Source organism: Lepisosteus platostomus, chromosome 12 (assembly GCF_059453375.1).
Source record: "Lepisosteus platostomus isolate fLepPlt1 chromosome 12, fLepPlt1.hap1, whole genome shotgun sequence".
Classification (NCBI taxonomy): domain Eukaryota; kingdom Metazoa; phylum Chordata; class Actinopteri; order Semionotiformes; family Lepisosteidae; genus Lepisosteus; species Lepisosteus platostomus.
Genome location: NC_142622.1, coordinates 35853421 through 35870671, shown reverse-complemented (window position 1 = coordinate 35870671; position 17251 = coordinate 35853421). Strand labels below are relative to the sequence as shown.

Below are 17251 nucleotides of genomic sequence, written 5' to 3'. Positions count from 1 at the left end.
TGACAGAAGCAATAATAAAAAAAAAAACATTTCTTAGAGTACTTGGAGAGCAGGCTGAATGTTGACAAAAATCAAACACAGAAGCTGGTTTAAAAAGCAATAAACAAGCTTATCCCCGGCATCTTTTTATACTTTTGTACAGATCAGATAGATTCATTTTTATTCTTCTGTCATTACACTCAACTCTGAATTAAACAGGAATAGAGACACAAACTATACTTTATAATAGCAATGGAAAAATGTGATAAAGTGGGTAATTGTGCATTTTGGCATATCTGCATTACTACACTGTTATATAAAGGCCTGACATTACCTCCTGGGGTACAATATGCAACAATCACTGTTGCACTTTAATTTTTCATTAGGAATGAGAAAATAAACAGCTCGTTGAGATTAAGCAGTAGCAGCGAGGTATATTTAATAAACACGTCGTTTCAGAAAGAGAAGTTTGAACATTGTTTTAAGAAAAAAGAGAAACCAACATGCTGTGCATATCAAAAGAACACATTTATGCCAATGTCTGCTGGAGACAGGACAAAGTCCACTCAGCTGGATTCACCAGGATTAGAGCTCTCTTTAGCACAGTTTTATCTAGAAAACTTTGATGGGTGACAGCAAGTATGGTGCAGACATGCACAACAGTACAGTATGCTATTTGATGTCTACAACAAAGCAGGCAATGGGGAGATCAAAGCATGATTTCCTGGATATGAGTTGCTATAGAACTTCACTTGAAGCGACAGCCACCTGACTGCACAGTGCTACACTGATCAAGTCCTGAGACGTCACCTGCTGTCCTTCCTGCAGGCGCGTCCTGATATGCAAAAATTCCGGCCGAACGGCATTCCAACAGCAGGACAATACTTGTCCTCTTGATGGTTGTTCAACAACGACTTTCTTGTGATCTCATTGTGTTGATGACAAATGTTAATAAGCACTATACACTTACAGATGTATTCAATACAATGTCAGGTGCCTCTGCTACAAAAATAGTCATTTACATGATAACTATGAGATGTAATGACATTAAAAGTGATATTTCTTTTGATATTCAAACGAAATATTTGGTGTAATATTTCCAATTGCTTTTGCATAACTCTTCAGACAAGAGCTGAAGGTGATAAGAACAACACTTTAATATTAGTTCAGGTGGGTAGCTGCGTCAGCATGCGTAGGCTGCAAAGGAACAAGTAATACAGTAGGTTTATTCCATGCTTTTTTTCAGCATAGAATAAACCTATTACTTTAATATTACGCAGTATTTCCTCCTCTAAAGATATGGAAAACAGGTTATTCCACGGGAAAGAATATTTCTTGCAGTTTTTCATATTGTATTAGAGTTGTGTCAAAGATGTGATTTGATTGGACATAATCTCTTTGTTTCAAAGACTAAAATACAAAAGACTTAAATGCAATTATAACGCACAGGGAAATGGATGCTTAAGGCTCATAATACAGCAAGGGTTTTGTTTGAATTCCTCCAGCCTTTTAAGATGGGAGAAACACAGGAGTTGCTGAAGGTAGTATGTTTCATTATATTAATAAAACACTTATTACACAGTAGTCTAAATACTGTATATCACTTTTGTCCTAGTAAACAAACTCCCTGATAGCTGTCATTTTAAATTTTCCGGAAAAACAATAACTACTTTGTCAGGGGTGTTAAATGAGATAGTGCTGGAAATAAACCTTCCTTTTTCTTTTAATATCTTGCTTACTTTATGATAGCCTGAAGGAAAATGAGATCTAATGACAAATGCTGCAAAAATGTTATTTAATAAAACCGATTTGTGGTCAAGAAATTCCCACCATTCTAAAGTATTACACGAACATGTATAATCTCAAGGGCTAAGAAGTTACTTTCACATCAGTACAGACTTATTCAAATCTGGTGGAAAACTGACATAAACAGCAGTCTTAAGGTGTCACATGGAGTGCAAGGAATGCATAGACTAAAAGCTTTAGCATCCAACTTCAGTATTCAAATATTAACAGGCTTATTTCATTCTCTACCATAACAGAGGAAGCAGGATGAAAGAGAATATGTCCCATAGAGACTGTAGGTAATGTGTTGTCACTTGAGACCTGACAAAATCATCCAAATACAACTACAGTGGAAATCCAGTACTCCAGCAGAATATCAAATACTCTTCAGGCAAAGAAAAAGTCACTAAGGATCTTAAGTTACTGCTGCAAATTACTGAGGATCAATTATTCTTAACTATAAATAGAACAACCATGTTGCCAAGTGTGTAAAGAAGCACTATTAAGATGACCTACATTATCTGGCCATAAAAATGACAGAATACATGATGGATCTCATACTTCCCCTTTCAGCTTCTCTTCAGAGTTAACAAACAAGACAGGACAGAAATAATGATAATGAAATGCAAATCCAGGAAACGAATCAAATATTGCAATATTTCAAAAAGAACTGCATGTCTTCATTTTTAAATACTTTTATGTCTGTGGATCATACATGTTAAACTGAGCCATCCACACATAATACATTTTATTATGTAATAACATTTTATTAGGCTATTGTCTAGTATGGGAATAATGCACGGTATAGCCTTTATCTCTAATAGTCCAAACCTCAATAAGGTGCAGTAAACTTCATTGGCTGCAGTAAATAATTATCCACCATTTACTAGTGGACATGCAGGAGTTTCTCTTGGATTATCCTAGGAGATTTGCTGGCAAATACAAAGTTGGATATAGACGGAAGACTGGGATTTTATATGGCTGATAGTAAAAGGAACTAAAGCATCTTTCCACAAAATTAACCAATTGACTTGCTCCCAATGTATGAACTTCTCAACTGACTTAAAGGCCAAGAGGACTTGTTCATCCATAGGAAAAATAATGTATTAATTAGCATATTTGGCATTTATTTTATAATTAATTTTAAAAATTCAATTAGCAGTCATGACATCTTCAGTAGATGACAAATTAGCAAAGCTTCTTCATAACTCTAATAAGGGATTTTTTTAGAATTGTTAGTCATCCTTATTCAAAATATCATAGATGCAATTATTGTACACTTAGAAAATCTTCTCCTGAATAATATGCTCTTTAACATGTTCAATAACTTGAGCCTCAATACACACACCCCACCTTATATGACGGTTATGTTCATAAAAATTGAATAATGCATTTTTATACCCGTTTTTTTGCCATACAAAGCTATTTTTGCTACAACAGAAGTGTTTCAATTTGTAGGTTCTTCCTTTTTAGTGATTTGTAACATTGAAAATCCTCCTTCTTTTTCACATCATATTGGCAAAATATGATGCCAGTGCTTCAGGATCTACAAAAGCCAAGAAAATAAGTAAAGCATTCCCACTGGCTATAGAAGTGGCAAAAGAATAGAAAGGACTGGAAAAGGTGAGCTGTCAAGAGACATCTGTGTATTCAACAGTTTATTTTTTTACCTATTTGTCTCATCTCTTATGGGTGTAATACGCTAATTATCATACACTAATTGTTCAGCAATTAGCAGAGTTTTATTTTTTTACCTGGGAAACAGAATCAGAAAAAAGATTATGTTAAAGGGACATTGTGTGACGAAAATAAACTTTTAAAATGTAGTTCACTGTTACATACAGTATCGGCAAAATAAAAACAGCCAAACAATCAATTCTACAACTACCACTATTGCTCTTTGGCAATAGCGACTTTCTGGAAAGTTTAAGCATGTTGACTTTCCATTCATTTATGCAAAGAATTCTCAATTTCTCTCCTTCTCTTGAACTGCACAACTATTCCTCTTTTCTCTGATAGAGTTAGGAGAAAGTAGGTTTCACGGTGTCAGGTTTTTCCACAGTTTTTTTTCTGTCAACTAATGATCCAAACAAATGCTTTTAATGAGCCATTGAAAAAAGCAATAGTAACAAAATATACTATGTTCAAAAGCAGGGTATTCAATTCTGAATAGGCAGGTTCAGAAGAAGGAACATTTTGATGCAGGATACAAAAATTAAATAAAAAATCCTTAACCTACAGACAAATTCCATGATTGTACTGACTCATCATAATTTCTTAAGAATCTGAAAGCCGGAAAACAAGTGGCAATTAGTAGACGCCATGAATCCATTTAAATTGCGCAATACTTCACAAGATAGAGAAGACTCTCTTATGTGAAAACACATAATAATCAATATTAGGTGGTTGCACAAAACTAACAGCAATGATAAGAGCTTTTATATTTAGAACAATATACAACTAAATTGCTTGATTAAAAATAAGTTAACCTGGAGGCATTAAAAATGTTGCATTTTCAGAATCTCTAGCATTCTGTCTTGATCCTAAGCATAATTAAAAGAATAATGCTGAAATTTGACTTTTGAAAAAAATATTTGAAAATAATTTTCAGAACTCAACTTACTCTAATAGTTCATAGTTTGATTTCTTATCCAGAGCATTCCCTCTCATCTCCCGGAAGAATCTCCTGTGATAAAGACAAAAAAAATAAAGTTTAACAAATGGAATGTGTACTCTTCTAGAGAAGCAGATATTGTAATACATAGAATGCATTCATTTGGCCCATTTAGTCTGTTGGTAGTTAATGGCTGATCCAAAGATCTCATCTGGACAGTTCTTGAGAGAAGAGAATCTGCTTTAACAACATGGCTGAGTAGCTGGTTACAAGCTTCAGATACCCTAAATATAATATAGTTGCTACCCTTTTAAGCATCTGCAACTTATAAGCATCCACTCACCTGATTTCAAGGCAGCCCAGCTTCAGAGCTATTTCTTGGTCTACCTGATCCGCTATTTCTAACATATAGTCGTTTCTAACCTGTAGAAACAAAAGTATTAGTTTTAGAGGCATGTTGTGCAAAATTCATACTATACATATCCTTCATACACCAATTCCGTGGATAACTTAGGCAGCAATAAATCTCTCTAAGCACGATGCAAAGACTATTGGACCAATCGCTACAAACTATTTGGCTCAAAATCTCCTTAACTTATTGCACCTAAAAATCCAACATAAGATACAAACTTAGGTCTCCGAACTTTAAGATAGGAAGATGACCAACGTAACTAACCCTGCATTGTCTTATAGTTCTCCACCTGTAAAAATACATTACAGCAGCTACAATGAACCCAGGTTGAAACTAATGAAACCAGAAAATGTACTTTTTAACTACTTAAATAGAAACTGTAATTTCATTAAATGGAAAACATATTAGTAAAAAAACTATTAATTGTAGTTACACCAAAGAGGCTCAGTAATAAAAGACTAAAATGCCTTCACAGTTGATTACACCAAATAATGGTGTCTAAAAAGCAGTTCTTCTGGAGATGAAAATGGTGCTAGCGACATACAAAATTCATTGAAGTTGAGCATTGGTCAACACTAAACTGATTAAAGTGCCAAATCGTGGCAGCTTTATGCTTTACAGAATATATGACCTAGTGAATGTGAGTAGTCTTCCAACTATCCAAACACCAGGAAGGCCGCAAACAAAAAGACAAAAAGAGGCCATTTACATCAGATCATCTTTTTCATATGGTTATATTTCTCTATAGTGTATATGTAGTGTAGAAGAAGCCAATAGGCAAAAAGATCAAACACCTCTATCTACAATTTATAATAAATACCAGACTTTATTCCTGTGTAATTTGGTAGAGGATAAGCATTATAAAGCCATTTCTGATGGGGGACATCAAATTCTAATCTCCCTAAGAAACTATGAATAAGTATTTTTAAACAGTTTTTCAGTCCTGATCACAACCTTAACAAACATTGACCTATGTTGTAAGTGTTACTATATAGTACCCTAAAATAAAACAAAGGCAGTATGTTACTCAACAATGCATGCTTATTCAAAAATGTCCATGCAAACCATGAAATCATGGAAGGTCTTAACATTTTCATTTGAATTGGTGCTACAACTCTAAAGAGCTATGTTTAATACAATTATGAATTTAACAAATCCTGAGTGTACAAAGAAAATTAAATCTCACTGTGAAAATCAATGTTAGAAATTAAACCACTAAATAAAATTTAGTCTTCACACAGAGACTTTGTATTGTCTTGCATTATAAATAAAAATATTACAAAATATATCAGACATGGTCAGTGTTTCAGTCCTGAAACACATCTAATCTTCATCAGAAGGCTAATGACGTCCAGGAAAACAGCTATTCCTAAATTGTATATTTTGCGTTTAATGTTGTGATGAAGTTTAAACCTTAAACCATCTTGCAGTTTTTTAGATAAAAATTAGAGGACCCAGAATTAAAATTTTCAAACACAGCAAATTACACAAGATGAGAAAATACCGCAGGAGGTCCATAAAACCTTATAATCTAAAGCACATGTGAAAGATAATTGTGTGTTGCTCTGATCACAAAAATCCTGTGGCAATTTTAACAACATGAGCCAGTGGAATGTGAACATTTTCATTCTGCCATCTAGAAAACCCATTCAGATTAGGAATGACTTAAGGCAACAGTACTCATAACATTTTGCAACTGAAACATTACATTTAGTAGCAGACCTCAGGGGCATTGAGTGTATAGCACACTGGAGCCTACTGACCTATTTTTAACAGACTGCAGAGATTTACAGTATACAACAAACATTACTTCCATCTGATTCAAAATCTATGTCAACCCTGTACAGTATTTCTCGCCCGAGAAAATGCAGTTGGACACACCTGCGTCACTCATACATTCTGTATGTGCAAACACAAGCACAAAAAGGAAAGACGGATGATGTAAAAAATAAAAAAACTGATCAACCAAATAAATGCCACCAACAACACTGCACTTTTGGTCTTTTTCAAATCTCCTTTTTTAATTTAAATTGAAATAATGATTTAAACAAAGACTGTTCAATCAGCACTCTAGGAAAATGCCTCAAACATAATGTATATTGCCTTGCAAAAAGTATTCAGACCCTTACATAGTTTTCACATTTTGTGTTAAAGCTTGCAGTTATGACATATCGAGTAGAAATGATTTCGTTATATGTACATACTCCACAGTAGAAAACAAAAATAATTGAGAAAACTTGAGAAGTCACGATTATATAACCATTCAAACCCTTGCTGTGGAAAAACTAAAATTTAGATACACAAAATTACTACAATGAGCCATACAATTATTTGGATGGCCCCTGTCTGTGTGCTATCATAGTAATTCTTTCAATTTCAGGCAAAGGCAAAACGGGCAAGTCTAAGGAGTTTTGAAAGCAAGTCAGGGATAAAGTCATGCAAAAGCACAGATCAGGCGAAGGGTACAAAAATACTGAAGTCTCCGAGTATCCCTTTCAGCACAGTCCACTCAATCATCAAGAAATCGAAGGTACATTACATTCAGGCACTACCTAGTTGTTCCTTCAAACTGAGTAGCGAGGCAAGGAGGAAACCGGTGAGGAATGTCACTGTGAGTAACTTTAAAGGGGTGATAGAGTTCAAAGGCTAAGATTGCATAATATGTGTATCAGTCAACAAAATTAAGAAAACTTTTCAGTCTGACTACGAAGCATTACATTTGTTACAGATCCTACACAGCAAATTTCCCCACTCAACACTATTCCTACAGTCAAGCATGGTGGTGCCAACATCATGATATGGTATTGCCTCTCTTCGGCAGGGACTAGCAATCTCATTAGGATTGAAGGAAAAATGAACAGATCAATGTATAGACAAATACTAGAGGAAAACCTGTTTCAGTCTGCTAAAGACTTAAAACTGGGGCAAACATTCACTGTTTAGCAGGACAATGATCCAAAGTATAAGGCTAAAGCTACACTACACTAGACTGGCATAAGAATAAGAAAGTTAATGTCCTTGCGTGGCCCAGTTGAAGTCCCGACTTGAATCCTATCAAGAATCTGTGAAAAGATTTGAAAACTGCTGTCCATAAGCAATCCCCTCTCAAATTGAGAGAGCCTGAGAAAATCTGCCAAGAAAAATGAATGAACATTGCACCAAGCCAATGTGCAAAGTTGATAGAGACTTATTCAAAAAGACATGAGTGTAATTAGAGTTGATTCAGGCAAATACTTTAAGGTGCTTCAACCAGAGTACACACATCTGAATATTTATTAACTCAACACATTTCATTTTGTTCTCTTTAGTTTTTGATGACACTTTGTGCAAATTATCTTACCCTTTACAATTCTCTGAGTATTCTGCTCTTGAATAAAATATTTAGGTAAAGAATGTGCAGCATTTTATAATTTTACAAAAATGGGGCACTACAAGAAGGGTCTGAATACTTTGGCACGGTACTGAACATTCCCACATGAATAATATTTCTCTGTCTTGTCTCATCTTACCTGCTGGTAGAAGTAGTTGAGTGTTGGTTTGTCATCAGTGAACTGATTCAAGAATCCTTTTGGCAAATAGCGAATCCGCAGCTCATACCTAGAAAAGGACAGATAATCAAATTGGAACTCAAAATAGAGGAAGACCTAAAATTTAGCTCAAAAATGGTTTAGATATCGTAAAAAGTATTTTCAGAATGTGATATAGGTCCACGCTTCAAATTGTAAGTAGCAAGCAAAAAGTTCTATTTCTGCTATTAATTTTTGTTAATAACATTTTACTACTGTCTATTTAGAAAAAAAAAGTATAGTGCTCACAACGAAAGGAAAAGCAGCCTTATACAACTAATACATACAAGCATAGTTCTATTTAAAAAGTATGCAGGTTTAGATCAGGAACGTACTTTTAGAAGAGTTCAATAAGAGAGTCGGTCTAGTCATAGTAAGAACAGACAACTTTAAGCAGCTAGAGTGACATTTTAATTGAACAGACATGACAGGTACTGTATATGATCAATTATCATCAACAGTGTTGATCACAGGTTAGCTGTGTGTGTTGACAAGGTGTATATTTGTGACACATTCTTTGCACCAGGTTGCTGAACAAGCATGTGTCTCATCATTGGTCTCTAGTCCCACATACCACATGTTCTCTCAAAACATTTAATGGGGCTTAATGACGAAATGTATATCTGTCAAGAATACTGTTATACAAATAGCACAAGGCCATGCATTGTCCTGCTGGAATGTTGTCACATCAGGATGAGTCTGCATACAGGCAGAAGGTCCCAGGGCTTGGTCAATGTAGCACTGTACATCAGGACTATTTGCAGAGTTCAGTAGCAAATAGCCACTTATTGCCCATCACACATGATCTCTCAATTGACCATAACCATATACTGTAGTTATACATGTCTGTCACACACTTTCCAATACCCACAATGTCATCAGATCACAAAAAAACCTTGATTTATCACTGAATAAGATTTGGCTCCACCACCAGAGAGTCAAAGGAAGCAAATATGTTCAGCTTCCAACATACATGAAGGCATGAAGAAGTTGTTCTCTTTTGAAGTGGAGCACATTAACTCCTTTTTATACTATTCTCTTTCACCAGACTTGACATTCAAAACCTTAACACACTTGTGCCCAATTAATACTCTCAGTATATCAGTCATAAATGATCAATTAATCAAAATGAGGCTAAAAACACTTATCCACATACTTGATTTTTCTACAAACATAAATGCGTAAATAAATGTTTTGAATACTCAATACATCTCTCATTGTTTTTAATTTGATCTTTTACCGTATCAGAAACAAAATGTATTTCATTGTAGTAAAAAATGTTTAAGGGACTGTTTCCACTCCTCCCCCTACCATAGGTCCTGCTACACTTAGAGTGAAGTCTGAAATATTGGACCCTGCTGGAGGAGTGCTGATTTATTTTCATTCTGTGAAATGGACAGTGGGGCTCAGGCCTCCTTTTTAGTATGCGTCACTGGCCTGCCCAACTGCTGTGTAATTGTCCTCTCATTCAGACAGTTCTACAGTGCTACATTTATTCTTCACCTAATGCTCTCATTCAAAAAGATTCTATTCGGTCTTTGCAGAATAAAACTGTTCAGCTTCCACCAATGAGATGGACGAGATGGATGAGATTAAAGGCCGAAGACCCTAATCTGTATGACAGACAGTGCTTGAGGAAAGCTCTAAGCATCATCAAAGACCCCCACGCACCCCAGCTCCAGACTGTTTGACCCTCCACCATCATGAAAACGGTACCAGAGCATTCGGGCCTGGACTATCAGACTCGGAGACAGTTTTTACCCCCGCACTATTAAACTATTAAACTCCCAGCCACTCTCACCTTTGATCTGAACCCTTACAGTGCCTTCTCTCTTTATCAAAACTCAAACACACATTGGAATCTACCTCTACCTCACGTCAAAACGTTCACTTCCCATAATTCTGTATCCTTTATTTAATTCTGTTGAAGTATGATTTTGCACAACTGTTGCTGTTTTGCACATTACCTGTTCTTTTGCACAGTGCCTGTTGTCTCTGTCTTTCTTTTCTAACACAATTGTATTACTTATCGTCTGAGAGCTAATTAAATAGTATTTTGTTATATCATATACCTGTGTGTGAGTATAATGACAAACTTGAACTTGAAAAGAAGAAAACATACTTTGCAGATCACAGTTCATTAAGAAATATTGGTAAAAAAAGGGGTAAAGAAATACATGAAAAGCATAGTCTGAACATAGTTAATTGCAGCTATAGCCAGTTGAAACCAGAGCTCTCTTTGGCTCATGATAACAAATTAGGAAAATGCAACCACTAAAAAAAGATGTCTGAGGTGTTGACTTGGCATGGAAAGAGACAAGAAAAAATAATGCTTGTCATTATTAAGTGAAGAAAACCAGAGAGTGTTCCTTTGAAGCACACTGTATGCTCTAAGAAGTCAAAGTCATGTTTTTATTCCTTTTCTAAAGATCAGCATATGCTTGTTAACATGCAGTATGTTCAGTGTGTGCAGTGTGTTAACAACAGAAGTTTTCTTTTGATGTTTTCAAGTTGGAACCACTTTTATAGGTTTAAAGTGATTAGAAATCGGCAAGTTGTTCAGTTCCATAATGAACTGACTCTTAATACATTGATTCTAGGGAGGTCCTAGACTAAAATGTAATTAAAAATAATTTTAGTCAAGATTAAGAACAAAATGTTTTACTACAGATTTGTTTGATTTCAATAACATGCTGAGGTCTAAACCTGACCACAGGTACATGTTACAGTTTACTGTACGTGTCTCTTTGAAACTGGAATGCAATAAAAACTGTGGATGAACTGGGTTTTAGTCATGTGTAATGTGTTTCCTGTGTTCTCTGTCAAAACGATTTATTTATTCCACGTCGACATACTTGAGCAAGACCAATCTTGTACAGTACTGTGCTGCATTTTCAGTACATTGTCTCATTGTTTATACAGTGCAGGTTTTATATCCTCTTTGCTACTTGTAAATAGTATTTTCTGATGTTCTTATACAGCCATTCACACATTTTCCCAATTAATGCAACATGGTATAGTGACTGCCAGACAGGTGCATTGGAACTCCCAGCGTCATTACTGGTGATTATTAGGTTTAAGTTCTCAATCTAATTTTCCCACTACATGTCAACTATCAAAAACCAATAACTAAATGAATCTACCACCTTAAACAAAACAATATATATAATTCCATTAATCTATTAGACATTTGCTTGATTTTGCAGTACTTAAGAATGTTCTTTTTAGAGGAATAAAAAGTTTTAGACACAAATTATGTCTGATTTATCATTACTTATGAGGTCATAATACAGTATACTGAATAAAGCAGTACCTCTTTCAATGCATTGCTTTGCCTTACAAATATTGAGAAAGTGGTGTGGATTATCTGTTCTAAATCAATAAAGACAGGCTTCAGCATTTGCAATTTTCAGAGCCAGTCAAAACAGTCATTGATAAATGAAACAAAAGGGCTGCAGCATGAAGAGAGGAATTAACAGCTTTCCCTGTGGGAGTCAATTAGCCTGAATTGGTCTTCCCCCTTGGGCAGCAGCTGCAGGCGTGCAGGTCAGAGGTGAGCTGGCTCATATTGGCAGCAGCCTGTCCCCAGGAGAGCCCGTGAGCCGTCCGCGATCCCTCCCTGCTTCCTCCTCTCTCCCATCCTTCTGCTCAGCAGACACCGACTAAAACCTGATAAGCTCTCCCCACCTGGACTTTTAAAAGCACAATTGTTTCACGTGGTATCAATGAAAAAAAAAAACCATGTTGAAATAAAAATGGAACAGAGTCTTATGACACCCATCTTCAAATACAAATGCAGATTTAATTGCTCTACATTCATGAAAGAAGACTAAGTAGATAACACAGACGCTAAAGAAGGAATCATGAAAAGTACACAATTATATCAAATTATCCTTCTCATCTCAGAAGAAAAAACTTCAGAATACACTACACCGCTGAAATAAACATCCAGGCCACATCATGCACACAGCACTTTAATTTACTTCAAAGAACTGCTGCTGTGCTTGATGCCTAGTGGCTAAAAATACATTTGTCAGCAACTAATGTGGCTACATTTGCATTATAAGAAAATAATTATGAGAATTTATAATATTCCCTTTCCTCTAGAAGCTGAATATGGAAAGATATGGTAAGAGGCTTTATAGACAACAAACATTAACAGAAAATATAAAAAAAGAAACAGACCAAAGAGAGTATATACATGAAATAGACTTCACACATTCGATAAAGGTTGAAATCAACCTAAAATATATATTTGCCGTGGATTTTAACCACGTAAAAATTGTCTTCCACCTTTGAAGTCATTGCTGTTTTCAGGATGAACCCCAGTTTGTGGACACAGATTTCTTTCAGAAAAAAAAACTTAAATACTTGCCGATTTACAGTAGTTAGAACTCTCTTTACACTTGATCTTCAAGTACAGTATGATCAAACTTTAAACTGCAAAGAGTTGTATCAGCAGTCCTGGACAGTAGACCTAAGGAGCCATGTGATGTTCTGATTTATCATTCCAAGTGAACTTTTAATTGGGTAATTTGCGTAATTTAACCTATTTTAGAGCACGTAATGTTTTAAGGAGTCCTGCAAAGCTTGCTGGATTGAGACCCTCAAAGAGATGAGGTGTCTTAATGAGTTGGTCTACAATACGCAATCAGCAAAATGTCCTACTTTCAGTTATTAGCTCCCTGTGGAGTTCACAGCCAGTGTCATGAAGCAGTGAACACTGAAAACCCCAGAGAAGACCCAAGCAAAGATGCCTGGCACTGCCATACATTATTCTGAACTGGAGAACGCTCAGATGAACTTTGTTTCTAACCAGAAGTAGAAAACTCATTTGTGATTTACTGTATGCACACTTACTTGAAGTGAATATTTTTTAAAAGCATGTAGCTAAGCATGTTAAAAACACATTGAAAGATTATTTGTTTTAGAATTCTCACAAGCTATATATGGTGTTAAAGTATTCATCAGTATTACTATTTTAATAATCAACTCCTAGGACGAATCAAAGTCTCCTTATAAAAGCACCAGATCTGAGTCTGCACCATATTTTTGGGCAAATTTATTCAGCTGTAGCTGTGTGACCTTCTTTAGCACATTTTAAATCAAGCACATTTGGCTTTCGCATTGCTGCACAAACAATCGAACAGCTCCAAGCAAACATCAACCTCACAATAAGACAATACCCTCATGTGGTATCAGGAAGCTGCAGTAACACCACATCTGCAGAGGGTTTCAGTGCGCACCAAGCTTTCAAACTTAAGGGTAAAAGTAAACCTTGAGAGGGAAATAAATCTGATGAAAACAATAGGGTGCAATGACAGGTTGGGCCAAAAGCATTGGAAGCTAGCATAAGGGCCTGTGCATGCTGCATCTGTGGACTTAAAACGACTGTTTTCAGCCTCTTTAATCCACCACATAGTTGTTTTATCTGAGATCAATTTATAAGGGATGAGTTTCATCTAATGAAATGTAGAACACACCAGTGTTTTGGGCTGTAAAACACAAGCTTTCCAGAGTGCAGTGAACAGCAAAAAAGAAAAGAGGAAACTGGCTCCAAAGACCAACCCCCACTGCTGAAGCGATGGTGACGCTTTCTGTCTTCCAAATATGTGCCCACACCGAGTGGCTGTGGGGGGGAAAGCACATGATAAATAGGAGCTGTCTATCACCTTGTTGGTAGTTCACAGTTGGGCAGATAGCAAATGAAAATGGAGGCTGAAATGGGATTGCCTAGCGCGGTGTCAGCCTCTGGGCATTCTGCTGCTCCAAAAACTAAAGCAATTAACGCTGGTAAACAGCTTACTTCACAACAAACACGGGTCAGATGAAAAACAGCATGGAAGCAGGCAGCTTCAATTCAGGGAAAAGTAACAGTACATACTGCTGGGGAGCTTAGTAGTCACACTCCTTTTGTGAGAGAGGAAGAACTACAGTACAGTATGTATTGTACTTTTAGTAAAAAGACTGTTCAGGCAATGCAAACTGCAAACGCTCAATACTGCAAAGACTGAATGAAGATACTGAAAGAAAACTGAAAATCTGTTTTGCACAATAAGAATAAGAAGGTGAAACGTCAATGTAGAACAAAAAAATGTCAAATTAATTCAGGAAGGGACATTTGTTTTACATTTTAAATTGCAAAGCGTTTTTTGCAGTAGTTATTTTATTAATGGCTTTTCGATTTGTGAGATTCTTTGGATGTGAAAGAGCACTTAATTAAAAAGCTATGATTCATCTGTTTGAATAACACAGGGACATGGAATTCATATTTATCTAAAGTTGAATATCTGTAACCTTTTCATTTCCTGTCTTGCAAAAAAAAAAGGCAAATTTGAAAGTGCTGATACAATGTCCATCCCACCCAAAGAACTGAATTTATATCTGACTACTTCTAAAATCGTGCTTTGTTTTTCTGCATTTACTATGGTGCAGGTACTAATGGAACAGAAAAAAATAATTTTCTGACCATTGCAATAATATGAACTGATAGACAGCAGGACAGTCCTCACTTTAACTCTAATTATAATCACAATTTCTCGCACAATAAAGTGTGACATGTTTGGAAGGGACATAGGAACGGGTCTAATTAATTCATGAGGCAGGCACTCTGGCAGTGCTGTAGAAATATGTTGTCAACTCAGCTGTAGATTGTATATGCAAATAGTTTATCAAATCTGCCTGCTCTTACACTTCTTTGAAATAACTGCTTATTTCTAAGTGGGAAATCTAACATCTTATGCTTTTCATAAGACTTTGTTTTAATTTAGGATTTAAAAGTGAATCATGATTGAATTTTGAAAAACAAACAAGTGAAACTTGAAGAACATTGAATGACAGGTTTTCTGGATGCTGTGTGCATTTTACAAACAGTTTTGTGAAGGCACAACCATCACTGGCATTTTTTTAAATCGATTTCTGTAGCCCTTACAAATAAGTGTCATCTTGGTATATTTACAAAAAAAAAGTCTGTCAGCCTTCAGGACAGTAAGTAGGTTTGCAAACGTTTCTAACATTGGTAGAGAAAAGATCACTATTCTTAACCAGAAGAGCACTTTCAAGCCTCAAGAACATAATTAAAGCAGAAAAGTTAAACAGTCAAATTGTGCATCTGCTAATTGTATTTCAAAAACTCTATATATAAAGCCATGTCATCAACTCCACTGCACCCACACTCATTACTGACTATGAATGTCAAGTCAATGAGGAATGGTTTAAAAGATGTATTTTCATTTTATGTAATAATACGGTTTAAAAGCACAAATGCTATTTGCACTAAAAGGCATATAATTTTAAATTATGTCTAATGCCCAGCCTCTATGACACCCTTTTCAAGCCCAGAGTATGTCTGCACTCATCAGTTACACATCTTGGCATATGAATGCAAAAGTACTGATTTACAGAAAAGCAGCAATTGCCTATGAAGGGTAATTAAGGTTGACAGGTGTGAAAAACGGATCTATTAACAGTCTTTTAATCCTGAAACTTCACCAACTGCAGCAGCTAAAAATATGATGAGTAATGATAGTAGATATACTTCTACAAAAAAAAACTAGCTTGTTGCCTATCAGAAGAGCAATGGGGGTTACTTAAATGCGCAACATACTGTATTACACTGTTAAAACATGCATTTTGATATAAATCAGATTTCTCTATTTTAGAGCCAAGGAAAAAGATTCATCCACCAAAACAATATTTGAGAATAAAGGCAAACTAAGGCTAGTTGAGCAAATTAGAGTAGCGCAACATATTTATATCATTAAACAGATATTGTGGCTCGACTGCAGTGTCAATCCTAGGGTTAAATGTATGAATCTGAGGCACACTTCCTCCACTGGGAGATCAGGGATACCCTGCAATTGCTTACCTCCACTCCTCCTGGGGATGGTTCAGCTCGTATTTCTCCCTCACATGCGACACTCCCATGTCCGGGTGAAGCCAGTGGATCTCCTCCGACTGCAGGTGACTGAGGCGGAGTCCATAACAGGACACACACTTCACTTTATGGATGTCCACAATCTTCTGTATTATGCCCTGTCCAGACAGAATCACATATTAACAATCAGCCCCGCTACATTTTCATTCTTCCTCTAAAAAATAAACCATATATTCAACTTCTGAACTACCCTTTATGCACAGCGTGCAGTAATATACCTACTTGCCTAGGAAAAGATAACCAAAATTCTACTAATATTAAGAAATCTGTTTAACCATTTTCATTCTTTTCAGCTTTAGCACAAAGTACACTCTTTTCATTATGTACTGTGTCATATACCAGAAGGAGGTGAGCGAAGAGTTACTCCTGCCTAGTGAACAGTACGGACAAGAAAATTAAGTATAGAGGTTTGATGACTCTGTCCTTTCAGTACTGTTTCCTATAATTAATTTATTGCTGTATCATCAGTTATTTTCCTCAATTTTAATATTCTTCGTGCTTCAACGTAAACATGAACATTTTGCTGTGTCATTACAAAATACCCCTTCTTTACATATTAGTCATTCCCTTAACACGGTTCTGTCAAATTTTTCTAGGATTTTTCAAGGACATTTTTTTCTTTTTCATGACCTTTCCAATCCTTGAAATTAATATGTAATTTCCCAGGTTTTCCAGGACATATGGGAATCCTCAGGAAATGATCTGGGGCAGGCCCACAAAAAATACGATTTTTGCCTCATTTTCCACTTTCCATTATTTATTATGACTTCCACAGACCATCCAATGCAGATGGGCCCACTTCTAAATTGCATGTAATTAAATAACCTAACAACCTAGCCAAAATTCAACAGGAATTGCACATTTAGCGCGTAAAGGTCGAGAGATGTCCTACTTTTCTACAAATATGATTGCAGCGGCCTCGTTAGATATGTGAACTAACATGATACTAATGATTCCTC

The 17251-nt window shown here is 35.9% G+C and overlaps 1 protein-coding gene across 18 annotated transcripts in view; it reads right to left on the bottom strand.

Annotated features, from left to right (window-relative positions):
* The window catches only part of LOC148651479 (focal adhesion kinase 1), a 156620-nt gene that overhangs the window by 62530 nt on the left and 76839 nt on the right, over positions 1 to 17251 (bottom strand). For all 18 annotated transcript variants that reach the window (XM_088601819.1, XM_088601801.1, XM_088601808.1 and 15 more), the window contains 4 exons: positions 16224 to 16390; positions 8300 to 8387; positions 4722 to 4801; positions 4388 to 4450 (listed from right to left, as the gene is read on the bottom strand). In XM_088601819.1, coding sequence (XP_088457945.1) covers positions 4388 to 4450; positions 4722 to 4801; positions 8300 to 8387; positions 16224 to 16390 — 398 coding nt within the window. The remainder of the gene's footprint in view (positions 1 to 4387; positions 4451 to 4721; positions 4802 to 8299; positions 8388 to 16223; positions 16391 to 17251) is intronic.